This window comes from Mauremys mutica, chromosome 1 (genome assembly GCF_020497125.1).
Source record: "Mauremys mutica isolate MM-2020 ecotype Southern chromosome 1, ASM2049712v1, whole genome shotgun sequence".
NCBI lineage: Eukaryota > Metazoa > Chordata > Testudines > Geoemydidae > Mauremys > Mauremys mutica.
Genome location: NC_059072.1, coordinates 113,614,058 through 113,626,705, shown reverse-complemented (window position 1 = coordinate 113,626,705; position 12,648 = coordinate 113,614,058). Strand labels below are relative to the sequence as shown.

General features: G+C 47.0%; 1 protein-coding gene across 3 annotated transcripts in view; it reads right to left on the bottom strand.

The window, feature by feature from the left end:
* Positions 1-3,385: 3,385 nt before the first annotated feature.
* Positions 3,386-12,648, bottom strand: part of LOC123354585 (cat eye syndrome critical region protein 2) — a 129,780-nt gene continuing 120,517 nt past the window's right edge. For all 3 annotated transcript variants that reach the window (XM_044996707.1, XM_044996709.1, XM_044996716.1), the window contains 6 exons: positions 9,761-10,173; positions 8,718-8,846; positions 7,586-8,405; positions 4,874-6,278; positions 4,140-4,245; positions 3,386-3,842 (listed from right to left, as the gene is read on the bottom strand). In XM_044996707.1, the coding sequence (XP_044852642.1) occupies positions 3,837-3,842; positions 4,140-4,245; positions 4,874-6,278; positions 7,586-8,405; positions 8,718-8,846; positions 9,761-10,173 (2,879 nt within the window). In that variant the 3' untranslated portion in view covers positions 3,386-3,836. The remainder of the gene's footprint in view (positions 3,843-4,139; positions 4,246-4,873; positions 6,279-7,585; positions 8,406-8,717; positions 8,847-9,760; positions 10,174-12,648) is intronic.

Here is a 12,648-nt window from a genome sequence, read left to right as displayed (position 1 = left end):
TGGACCTCCCGCAGGCATGCCTGCGGATGGTCCGCTGGTCCCGCGGCTCCGTCTGCAGGAGGTCCACCGGAGCCGCGGGACCAGCGAACGCCAGAGCGCCCCCCGCGGCGTGCCACCCTGCTTGGGGCGGTGCAAATCCTAGAGCCGCCCCTGGGGGCAGGGCTGTTTTCTTTGTGATTTGGCTGTACAGTGCCTCATGGGCTGCGGCCCTGATCCTTGAGTGGGATTCCTAGGCAACACTGTAATAGAAATAACAATTTATGAACAAACTGTTTGAAAAGCTGGAGATTCAGAGTTAGGATTCCACAAACAATTCTGTCCCAGAAGACCCTACTCCTGTTACTGTAGCCAATCATGATTCCTGTCATATATTTCCAATATAAGCCATGTGCCCCAGAGTTGTAAGTAGACATTTTTGCACCTGGGGCGAGAAAGCATATTTGCGCCCCCTGCCTTTTTTTCCCTGGCATTTCTCTGCCCCATTTTTCTGCCCCCATGGCTTTGCACCCTGGGCAGCTGCTCCACCCTGGTTACGGCCCTGATGTGCCCCGTTACAGCAGCCCATAATCCAATAATATACTAACTCCACGGTACATAAGAGCCGTCACGTACAGGCCTTCCTAGAATGGAGTTAACTACTCCATCCTGTCTCTTGTTCACTGGATACTGATCACCTTTGTCCCTCCTCCCTCCCACATTTCCACTAGGTCAAGAGACAGCCATACTTTGATATCTCACACTCTGTATATGGTGTTCAAACACTCAGCATTATCTACCATTCCACAACCCTCTCTAAGGAGAGAGCACAAACCACACTAGTCTCATCATATGCAGCTCTGCCCCTTTTTGATGTGGGGCTGACATCGGACCCTTCATTTACACGGAGATCTCCACTCAAACCCCATTTCCAATACTAGTACTAACTGGAGATGCAAGTGCTTTATCTCATTCTCCACAATTTACAAACCCTCCTATCCTACAAAGACAAAGAGGAGTTTACAGGAAGTTGAAAAGTACTTCAAATATTTGGTGTAGCTGCCACCTTACATCATATGCAGGACCTGTGCCGTACTGGAGTAGAGGTTGTTTGTAGAATCTGAATTCAATTTCCAGAGTTTCAGAAGTTTGGCCATAAAATTATATGTAGAGTTTCTTGGTTTTTAAATGTGCTCTTTTGTTTTAGTTTTTGTATATCCACAATGAACCAAAGGTTTTTAAATAGGAATAATTGCTGTATTTAAAACTTTCCCTGCCAGCCAGGTTTTTTATCTGGGAATGTGGCCACACATGCACATTTCACTTTTTATAAATACTTGACACTGTTTCAGTACTTCCATTCAGTGAATGGGCCTAAGCCTCTCTCTGAGGGAAGAGACTGCCCAACTCCCATTCATTCCGGCGGTGAGCTGCAGTTCCATTTCCTGTGTTCCAGCCCAGCGGTTCTCAACGGGGGTCTGCGAGCCATTTACAGGGGGTCCGCGAAGCAGGGCCAGCTTTAGATTGGCTGCGACCCAGGGCAGAATGCTCAGAGCCCCAAGCGCTGGCACCCTGTGGCAGAAGCCCTGAACCCTGGCACCCTGCAGGGCAGAAGCCTCGAGCGCCTCCAAGTGCAGGGCTGAAGCCCAGAGCCACTCTCCCTTTCCCTCCCTCCTGCCCCCCCAGGCCGTGGAGTTTTTATAGCATGCTGGGGAGGAGGGGGGCTCAGAAAGAAAAAGGTTGAGAACCCCTGCCCTAGCCTACACCACACTGCCAAGGATAGCTGCTCCCTGTCTGCTGAACAGAATAAAGACTAATTAAAACGGACACTTTACTAACGTGATGTTCTATGTAATTAGATATTCAAATAATTTATACTAATTTTCCTCTGAGTTGCATGAGGGCTTGGGGTCGGGCATACGCCAAATAATGAGGGCACTGCTATAAGCAGAGGGCAGACAATTCACAGGTTGACTTCAACATGGAGTAAGAAGAGTTGCATTTTAGAAACACACTTGTCACTCAATGCCTATTTGATTTCTACTGTGAATACCACTCTAAGTGTGTGTGTCTGGGTAGCAGAGTACACTGAAGCTTAAACTCCTGTTAAGTTTGTGGGCCCAGAATTAGGAAAATGCCCAGAACCCAACCCAACACTACTAGAGGTGAACAGTATCACAGCAGCAGACCAGCCAGAGTTACTAGGAAGTGTGGCAAACACTAAAACATTATTCTGTCCTCATCTGGACAGCTTCAAGAATGTTTGTTTTTAATCCAGCAAGTTTTATCCACAAAAGCTGTGGATAAAAGTAGTAACAGGACAGTCACAGGTGCTGATGCACCACAGTCCTATCCGGCAGTATGCCTTATACCAACACCGGGCCCCTGCTTAGTCCCACCAATGTAGCAACACCTTCCCTTCTTGTCCCACAGACCTAGTCCTGTCTCCAAGGCTCACAGCTGTGCCTGCTTGGTGGCTTTACAATGTGGACAAATATCTGCTTCTAACGGGCAAGGATAAGACCACACCAAACTCATTTAATCTGTAATCAAAGCTAGATTTAAACGCAAGTTCTAGCAGGAAAGACTAGTGCATTAACCCAAGGCATTCTTGCCCCACTCCACAACCACCACTGTGCCTCTTAATCACTCTAGCTAGAAGAAATAATTTCTGATTCACATTTATCTACTAATTTACAAAACGTCCAAAGCTGGCATCACAGGTTGACAACTTGTTCGCGTTGCATCAGACAGACCCTCCCTAAAGCAGCTCCATTTCCTATTTCACATGAAAGCTGGAGTTCTCATCATTTAAGAGGGACTCTATTTCTGCTTTGTTTTCATCGAAGATGACAAGTTACACTGAGAGAAAACCGGGGATATCTCTATTCCTGTCTCCTTTCTAAGGGGTATTATATGCTAGCACAATTACTTGTTCCAATAAAGACAACAACTCCATGATACCACTCCACGTTTCTTCCTCCAAACTGCATTGGCTTCACCTAAAGAGGACTAAGGTACAAATGAATAATTAGCCACTTGCTGGTACCCAGATGACTCATACCAGAAATGCCTAGAGGACAATGCTATGAGAGACTTTCAGTTCCTGGTCCGGGTTTCCTTGTTCCCCATGATGGCAGGAGGTGGAAGTGCACTCAACTATTGCGTGGAAGAGGAGAGTGCCATGCTTTGCTCCTGAGCAGTCCCTGTGATCAATTACAGGGTCGTGTCTTAGCTCCAGAGGACTGGAGGAAGGGGAGGAATAGAAAGTTGCAAAGTTCCCATCATCTCCCCCGCTGCCCTGTCCTGAAAGATTTGTGTGTGACATGATTGTAAACAGTAAAGGATCACCCCAGTGCTACGCCCACTACAAGCTGGGTCCCATCCCTCCCCCATTATGTACAATACATTCACCAACAACAGAAATTTATTAAAAAAGGCAACAGGTAAATTCTGTAAACTGGATCCAGCTCCAAACACACACGTTAATACTACAAGTAAATTCCATCGTCGTCCCTCTTCCACCCTGAAAAATATACCTGAGTTTAGCAGTTCATGACAGTTTCGATCTCCCCCTCCCAACCCAAACCCTGAATGAGACACACTCTCCAGTCATGACAAGCCACTAGTTTGAGATGCATCCTCTGCGCTGTTGAGATCAGCCATACAGCTGGTAGCCAGGGACCCAGGACTATCCCATGTTTAAACACACACAAGAGCCATCAAGACACTGTGTTCCACTGGACCCTGGAAGCTACATGCCACTGGGGAGAGGGGGAAGGTAGGATGCCTATGTCCTCCTTCTCCCATGTCCAAATCACGTGTGGCTTTCATCTCCTTGGGATTCTTCCTTCCTTGGACTAGCTCTGGAAGAGGAAGAACAAAAGTTGCACTGTTATTTGCTTAAACAAGGAGTTTGATAAAGAAAAGTCTCCATCATTTACACAGTACAACTACTTCAACATGAGTGACGGGACAGGTGTTGTCCCAGGTATAATCTACAGTCAGGGATTCAGCTATGAGCATCAGGAGAGTCTTGTTTCCTCCCCACCAGAATTATTCCGTTTCCCTCTTTCCCCCAACCCACTTCCAAATATTTCACTTCTTTAATTAGTGAAAAGAGAAAAGTTCTCAGCTGAGCTCTGCTCTTCGCTGGCTCTTACTTGATCCAGAGGCAATGCTGATGGTTTTTGTGGTGGCAGCTCCTCCCGGGACGTGGTTGCTGTAGGCACCTTTGGGAAGGGTGCTTGGGTCTGGTGTATTTGCATTCTGGAACCATGTTGAATGAAAGGACAGTTTTAGCACAAAAACAGCAAGAATAAATCTCAGCTGCATAGTGTGTACAGATTATTTACATACAAATATGTATTCTAATTACACTCAATCTAGACCTGTCCGTCTTTCTCTGGAATCTCCCACACCAGGCCATGGCCCCACCCCTAAGCCAGGTTTTTTTTGTGCATTTGTCTTTGGGTGGGAGGCCAATTCTTAAAGCAGCATCATTTTCTATGCTGGAATGAAAAGTGGCATGTAAAATGGCAGGAAGGACTGGTTTCCTCTGTGGAACTTTGGGGTGGGGGCTTCCCCCATTGCTCAGAAGACATGTAAAACTGGACAAAACAATAGACATGTTCTGATTGGTAAGATGAAGCATTGGTAAAGGAATAGACAAGACAGCCTGGTGGGGGTGTCTCATTTCTATTACTGTGCTCTTTAAAAGACTGGCATGAAATTCTCCCTAAGTTTTGTAGACGCCTGACCTATGACAACAGAACTATTTTGTCAATTTGTTCTTCCTACCAGCACCTTGGATTCCAAATCTAGACCTTTTCCAAAAGTACCCAACACTCATCACGTGCCCCCAATTTTCCCCCCTTCTTGTAGAAAACAATCTTACCCCAGTGGTCTGTACATGTCCTGGGCCACCCCCATGCCACCTCCGCTGCCTCTCTGCTCCATCAGTAGGGCCTGAAAGTGACCCATGTTCTCTTCCCGGCAGCGGTACAGGGGTCCCTCCTGAGTGAGGCCATTGGCTTGGCCGGTGGCTGGATGACGAGACAAGTGAGCGTTCACTGGTGATCCATAGGTCCTGGGCTGGAAATGACTGGCTGGATGCCGAGATGCATAAGGAGACCCTGTCTGCAGCATCACCCCATGGGGAGGGAAAGCTGATGGACCAAATCTGATCCCAGAACTCAGAGGCGGGGGGAGAGCCCCATATAGGAACTCCCCTGCTGCCACTGAGCTCTGCCTCTTGGTGGCTGCATTATGGTTGTCCAAATCAAGAAACTCTTTGGGACTCTCTGGCCTCTCCTGGGATTCATCTGACTTCTCATCTTCAGGCCCCGGATCCTGCCCATCGCCTGGAGGAACCTCTTTGGCGCTTGCCATGTCCATTCGGTTTGGGGACGCCAGGGCAGTGCTGAATGCCTCGCAGCCCTGCAGACTACCCACATTCCCCCTGTCTGAGAAAGAAGGCCTAGCCAGAGGTGGGTGGGCGGGTGGATGCCCACCAGGGTTGGCCTGGGGGTGGAGAGGCCTTTGCCAGTCTGAGTAGCCTTGTGGACAAGTGTAGTATGGAGGTCGCTGGTAGTGGTGGTAGGAAGGTGGAGGTTGTGGCTGATAGGGATATGGCACCCCCTGATGGGGGCGATACCGAGGAAAGACACCGGGATGGGTGTTACTATGCTGAAAGCCCCGAGTGGGGAAATGCTGTGGATGGGACACGGAGGGAGGCTTCCCTCCCATCATAGGGCTGAACCCCTGCAGTCCTGGATTGATATGGTAACGTGTGGCTGAATTTGGATACTCCAAACCAGGCATGTAGAGAGGCGGAAACTGGCTCGGAGCCCCCCCCACTGAGCCTCCATCCACACCAGGAGTACTGGTGCTTTGTCCCATACAAGGCACAGCGACTTCTGACAAAGTCTTCCCCCCAGGACAAAGGGGCTTCTCCAAGATGTTAACAGCCAGTCCTTTCCCCTCATTGCCACTGGAGGGTCCTTCACCTACAGCCCCATTTTCAGGTCCAGGCCCTCTCTCAGGTGCTGTCACAAGGTCTCTCACGCACGCCTGACCTGTCGGGCCAGTGTAGGTGCTCTGTCCTGGCCAGGCACTCTTGCTTTGCATTGCCTTCGGGTCATTTTTAGTTCCAGAGTCATCTCCCTCCTCCTCCCGCGGCAAGCTCCGTCTGGTGCAGTCCATCTGTAGGGGGGGGTTGGAATGAGGTAGCAGTTTGGGGTACGTCCCTTCTGGAACACTGATGCACTGAGCCTTCTCTTCTACTCCAGGTGAGGGCTCCACTGCAAAAGAGGAAGTGGAAAGAATTAACTCAACTGACATCCATTCCTGCTGTTGTCAGCCTAAAGTCACTGCACCTCACCTCTTGAACAACTATATTTAACCATTTCTTTACATAGCTGTCATGTTACCTTGGCTGTTTGTGGATAACGGTCACTAGCCAGCTTCTAGGTCAGTGGCTTAAATGTTCAGTGTTGGTTGCCAGCCAGCACATTTTCCATGCTGGGAACCACTACCAACAAAGCTACTAGTGCTCCAGAGGCAGTAGGTGAATCCTGTTTAAAAATTAGAGAAGACCCTGGACAAAACAGCTTTCTAGATCATGCATTGAAGACGCACATCACGACACTGCAAATTAAAGTCACTTTGGGGAAATCAACTTTTACATAAATTCCAAGTAAACTCTTGAAATGTTGTGTACTATTATTTTTGGTCCTATGGTAATGCCCAGCAGGATCAGGACTCTTGATGTGATGTGGCAAGGAGGGGGGAGGGATAGCTCAGTGGTTTGAGCATTGGCCTGCTAAACCCAGGGTTGTGAGTTCAATCCCTGAGGGGGCCATTTAGGGATTGGTCCTGCTTTGAGCAGGGGGTTGGACTAGATGATCTCCTGAGGTCCCTTTCAACCCTAATAATAATCTATGATTCTATAAGGTCCTAGCTTTAAAGGGCTATCTGTAATCCAAAACCTAGACATTCTTGCTGCTTCATTTCAACTGATATTAAGTAAAATTTAATAAACACCAAAAAACAAATTGTCTATGCTTTAATAACAGTCTGATGATTTTAGATTTCTCTTTGAATTCTTGGATTTCTAATTATATAAATATAAAAAATTAAGTATATCTGGGTGCTTAGAAGCTGGTATAGCCAATATTTAACATGTTTAACTATGTATCAACATGTATTAAGCTGGTCTAAGTAGTTTGGGATCTAGCTTACAGTCTCTGCGTGGGGCTCCAACACTGACTTTGTCACAAAATGAGATCACCTTGCAAGCAAGAGAGCAGCTGTCAGTACTAGATGCATAAATGCTAAATTATAATTACATGTGACCATTCCCCCCCCCATCCCATTTCAATTTGGTGTAGGTGAAAAGAGTGGCTTGAGCTGCTTGGTCTAGAAAAATAGTTAAATGTTCCTTTAACAACAAAACCTATTGACCTGTGAGATGGGCATTCTATCAGAAGTGAGCGAAACCCAGTATAATGGTGAGGGGGAAAGGTGTGGAAAAGAAAAAAGGAAATGAAAAGTTAAACAACTCTGGAAGGGACTGCTGGCCTCTTCAGACCAACAGAATTAAAATTACCTCGGTTGCTTTCTGGCTCCACTGTCTGACTGGTATCCTGAGAGTTTCCGTTACCCAAGACCGGTTTCGGAGGCTGCACATTTGCTGATGCGACATGGGCCAGCTGTGGGAAGGGGCCAGGCAGATGCGGGGGAGGAGGCTGACGGGGGTGGTAAGGCACACCCGGTGGGCACACACGAGATGACAGCTGCTGGATGGCGATCATCTCTGGACTGTCCATCATGGAATCCCCACCTTGGCATCCTCTCTGAACTTGAGGGGGTCCCCCAAACACAGAGGCTGGAGGCTGCTGCATTCTCTGACCGGTGGCTTTACCGGGCGGTCTGATGTATCCTGAGGCAGGGACCCCATGAGGTAGGAAATTTGATTGCTCAGTCCACTGGCTGGGAGGCAGAGGTGGTCTTATTGCCCGAGGGTCCATCATGTGACTAAGAGCACGAGACTGCAAAGAAGGTCCTGTGCTCAACGGGGGCTTCTCGTCTGGGCCCAGGGAGGTCTGGTTTGTAGCACTGTGGCTTCCATTCCATGCAGCAGGATGCGCTCGATTTAGATATTTATATGGTCTATACATATGGCCTGGGGGGACCTCTGAGCTCTCAGGTGGTCTCATTGGAGGTCCATTGTGCCTTGGAGGAATAAATCCTTGCTGGAACTGCACTGGAGGGTACATACTAGCATCTGGGGGAGGGCCACTCATCCGCCCAAGCTGCAGGGATCCAGGCTGTGGCCCCAGTGCAGAGACATGTGTTGGCCCTGCACACACCTGCTTCTCTGGTGCAGCCAGTCTGTGTCCTCTGTGTTCATTCAGTCCGACTGTAGACTGTGGGAGGGAGAAAAAGAGGCCAGGTTCAGTGAAAGCGTCACCACTTACTCTTTGTAGTTTTTCATGTACCAGTAACAGGAGGAGACAGGAAAGGATCAGTGACTCACAGCATTGGACAGATCCCTCCCCAGACAGAGGATGCCATTTGGCACTGTAACCAATGAATGCAGTGAGGTGGAAACCGCAGTCACTGACTCATACACCATGAGTACAGAAGGGCAGATCATGGCTCCCAGCTCTCTGGATCCATTCTATTTCTTCTAAGAGGCTAGAACATGGTACATATGAATTTCAGAGCAAGGCTCTTACCTGCATGGCAAAGTGCTGGTGCTGCTGAACTGGATCTCCAGGGTGGGGTTCTGGTACTCGCGGCGATCCATACAGTTTAGCTGGATCTGATCCCCGCAGAGGGCCAAATGTTCCTGGCACTGCTGGCCGCTGGAAAGAAAAACAAAAGCTGCTGTAAGACTCTGCGGAAGAGCAAAGCTGCTACAGATACTGGGCAGCCATGGACTGAAGTGCGTCTAACAGGCTGTTTGAGTCTCTGACTGAATTCAGTTGCTTATTTCGAGGAGCTGTGCTGGAGAGTGTGGTGTACAATAATACAGCTCACATGCCACAAAGTTACTCCTTCACACACGGAACCAGAAGAAATTTCCCAGCTATGAATCCCACAGACCAGGCCTTTAGACAACTGCCAGACACCTAACTAGCTTGAGGCTAACAATAGACAGATTAGGGAGGAGCTCCCACCAGCTAGTTCCAGGACAATTCCCAGACCCTGACAGAGCCTGGATTAATTGAGAAGGGGGACTCTTCTACCAGGATGCTTGGTAACTCCATCTTTCACATGAGCCTCTGGGGCTAGAGCTCCAAACAGCAGTCTTGTTAATTTTACTTGGCTTTTGATTAGGAAGCTATAAGTAGCCACAGAGGCAACTGAGCTGTCTATGTGCAGACTCAGGAAGACAAAACTGTATCATCTTTGCAACCCTAAGAGCTAAAATGTTTAAGCTTAAAATCTGTAGAACTGAGGGCATAAGTCCATTCACCAAAGAAAAGTGTTTTATTTACCATTGCCCTGGGGGCTTTTCAAGTCTTGCATGGATCACACCAGGAAGGAAGAATGGAGGCGTGAACCAAAGAAGGTTAAAAGGACACAGAGAAAACTATAGAGGGACAAAGAAGGAAAAGGGAGGAGGAAAAGAGAAATGAGAACCCATGTTCTACCACCAATAAGAGGTTCCGATCATACAGGAGGGATTCTTCTGGGAACTTACAGGAGACAATTTTATTCTCGGGCCCTTCTCTGCATTTATAATCTGTGAAAAACCATAGAGGCCAGTCCTTACCATCTGGCCAGGGTGTGGCACCTGGCTGGGCATTCCACCATAATGCAGTGGGCGAGGGAAGCCTTGGCCGTTGGAAGCGCCCACCTCCCGAGGGGGTTGCATTGTGCTGCCACTTGGTTCCTCTGCAGAGGAGGAAGATGAGGAGGAAACAGGAGCCCGGGAAGTAGCCCGGAATGGTGGTGGTTTCCCTCCATTCTCCAGGTGTTGCTGTCTCCTGCCTGATCCCTCAGGGTCTCTAGATCGGGTCCAAACATTGCCAGTGCTGGAGCGCCCGGTCCGACGGCTCCTCTTCTCCCGTTTCCCATCCACTCTGATCCAGAACTCCTCATCCGTGTCCCCATCTTCACCAGGGAAGTGCTTCATCATTGCCCGGTGGAAGCATCTCTCCAAGTTGTATGCCATCTTGGTGTATTCTGTGTTCAAAACAAGAGAGGCAGGGAGACAGACCTTAATGGATAATCAGACAAAGTCAGATTGTCTCTACTGTAAAGGCTCTGACTTCTCATGTTTATATACATATCTTCCTTGGAGAAGCTAAATAGAAAGGTGAAGAAGGAAGGGCTGTTTGAAACCAGCCCACTCTGGGTTATGCTCATCTGACTTGGTCAGTACTTGGACTGGAGACGTTCAAGAAACAGAAGGTGGGTGAGTTAATATCTTTTATTGGGCCAACTTTTGTTGGTAACAGACAAACTTTTGAGCTACACAGAGCTCTTTTACAGATCTGGGAGAGCGAGCATCATAGCACAATGCATGATAGGACAGATTGTTTAGCACATTTAAGGTAGAGTGGCCCATTACCACCTCTGCAGTCATAGGACAAAAAGAGGGGGTTACAGGGTTACAGATTGTTGAAATAAACCACAAATCCAGTGTCCCCGTTCAGTCCGTCATTTTTAGTGTCTAGCAGAGTTATGAATTTAAGCTCCCAGGTTTGTCTTTTGAAAGTGTTGTGCAGGTTTCCTTCATGATGCAGTTTATTTTGAGACCACATCAAACTAACATCCCAAAATGGTTTAAAGGGGAATTATGTTGCTAGAAGTGCCAACTCTCAAATTATACTTAAGATACTGGATCTGAACAGTCAGTCAGTAACAATCCTATAGTATTTTTAAGAGCAGTGTCAACCTCCAGGTCCTGGAGAAATTCTTATGTTTTCCCAACTGGAATTCCACAGTAGTGTAATCTGGTTATTATATTCAATTTCTTGGACTGTTATTAAGCTTTGCTGTGCATTATAGAAAAAGGTGAAATTCTCTCTCTATAGTTTTGAAAGCACTTTCTAATCCTTGTGCACAGAACGTGCTACATGGATGTCAGTCATCGCATGTGTGTTAGTTCCACAGGAAAATTTTCTCAGATGTAGTTTCTTGGTTTTCAGTGGAGTCCATAAGAAGTAGAATGGCATGCCAGAGGCATCAAGAGAGTGACTCAGTGCAAATCACATGATAGTTGTTTCCTCTAGACAACTCCAGAATTTTCTTTGCTGCACACCACTGGAAAAAAACGGTTACTTACCTTTCGTAACTGTTGTTCTTTGAAGAGTGTTGCTTGTGTCCATTCCATTCCCATGCTGTGTGTGTGCGCCCATGTGCACGGTCATTGGAGATTTTTGCCTTAGCAGTACCCGTAGGATTGGCTGCGGTGCCCCTTTGAGCGCCGTGCTTATGCATCAGTATATCAGGCGCTGTCTGCCCTACGCCCTCTCAGTTCCTTCTTGCTGGCAACTCCCGACAGAGGGGCAGTAGGGCGGGTAATGGAATGGACATGAGCAACACATCTTGTAAAACAGTTACGAAAGGTAGATAACCGTTTTTTTCTTCTTCGAGTGCCTGCTTATGTTGATTCCATTCTAGGTGGCTCACAAGCAGTGCCGACTGAGTTGGGCTCGGAGTTCATGGTCTTGCAGCACTGCTCTGCCAAAGCCAGCATCATCTCGAGCTTGCTGGGTAAGTGCACTGTTACCTGCGAAAACTTACGGCACCCCTCCTATACCCTACTGAGGGCTTAAGGCGTGACCCAATTAATTTAGGTACTCTCATTTTGGGGGGGGAGGGCAGTTTATGGCGTAAGGCACCTATTTTTATCCATGGGGCTTAGGAAGAAACTTGGTCAATTTAAGTACCTGCCCTTTTCGGGGGGGCTTAGGGCTTTATGGGTCTGTGGAACCTTGTTTTTAGTAAAAGAACCTTACACAGTTGTGCTTTAAACATTTATTTATTAGCAATACACACAGAATACATAAATTAAAAACATTTTTATGCTTACCATTTTTAATAAACAGACAAATTTTACCCGATGACTAGTCATGATTTATTTATTTTGGGTTTTTTTGGCAATGCCTCTGCACATTACGGTTGTGCAGAGGGGTTAGAGTTTTAGCAGCTTCATGTTGAACTGCAGTCCAGAAATGGTTTTTAAAGAGCATTGTTTTTTATTTATATTATATAGGTAAAACTAGGCTTTAAAAAAAGGTACTACATTTTATATTTTTAAATAATAAAAATTTTAATCAATTATGCACTGGCACTTATGTGGGTTTTTTTGCTTAAGTTTTTTACATTTTATTTTTTATGCCCAAATTGTAACTTAATTGTGACCTTTTTTATTTGTGCAGATGGTCAGCTCAAATGCTGGTTAGAGCTTATTTTACCATTTGTTGAGGTTTTTTTTTTTAATATATATTTAAAAAAAAATTTTTTTTAGGTGTTTTTACAATCTTGGTGGTTATAACTTTTGTTAAGGACATTCCTGAGGTGGGGATGCTTTATCAGCAGCAGAACATTCCTTTTTTTCCAATTTTAGTGGTGAACTCGCTGAGTTTTACCCAAGGCTGGTTTCATATGGGGTTGGGGGGGTCGGGGGTTGATTAGGTCTCAGGCCTACAA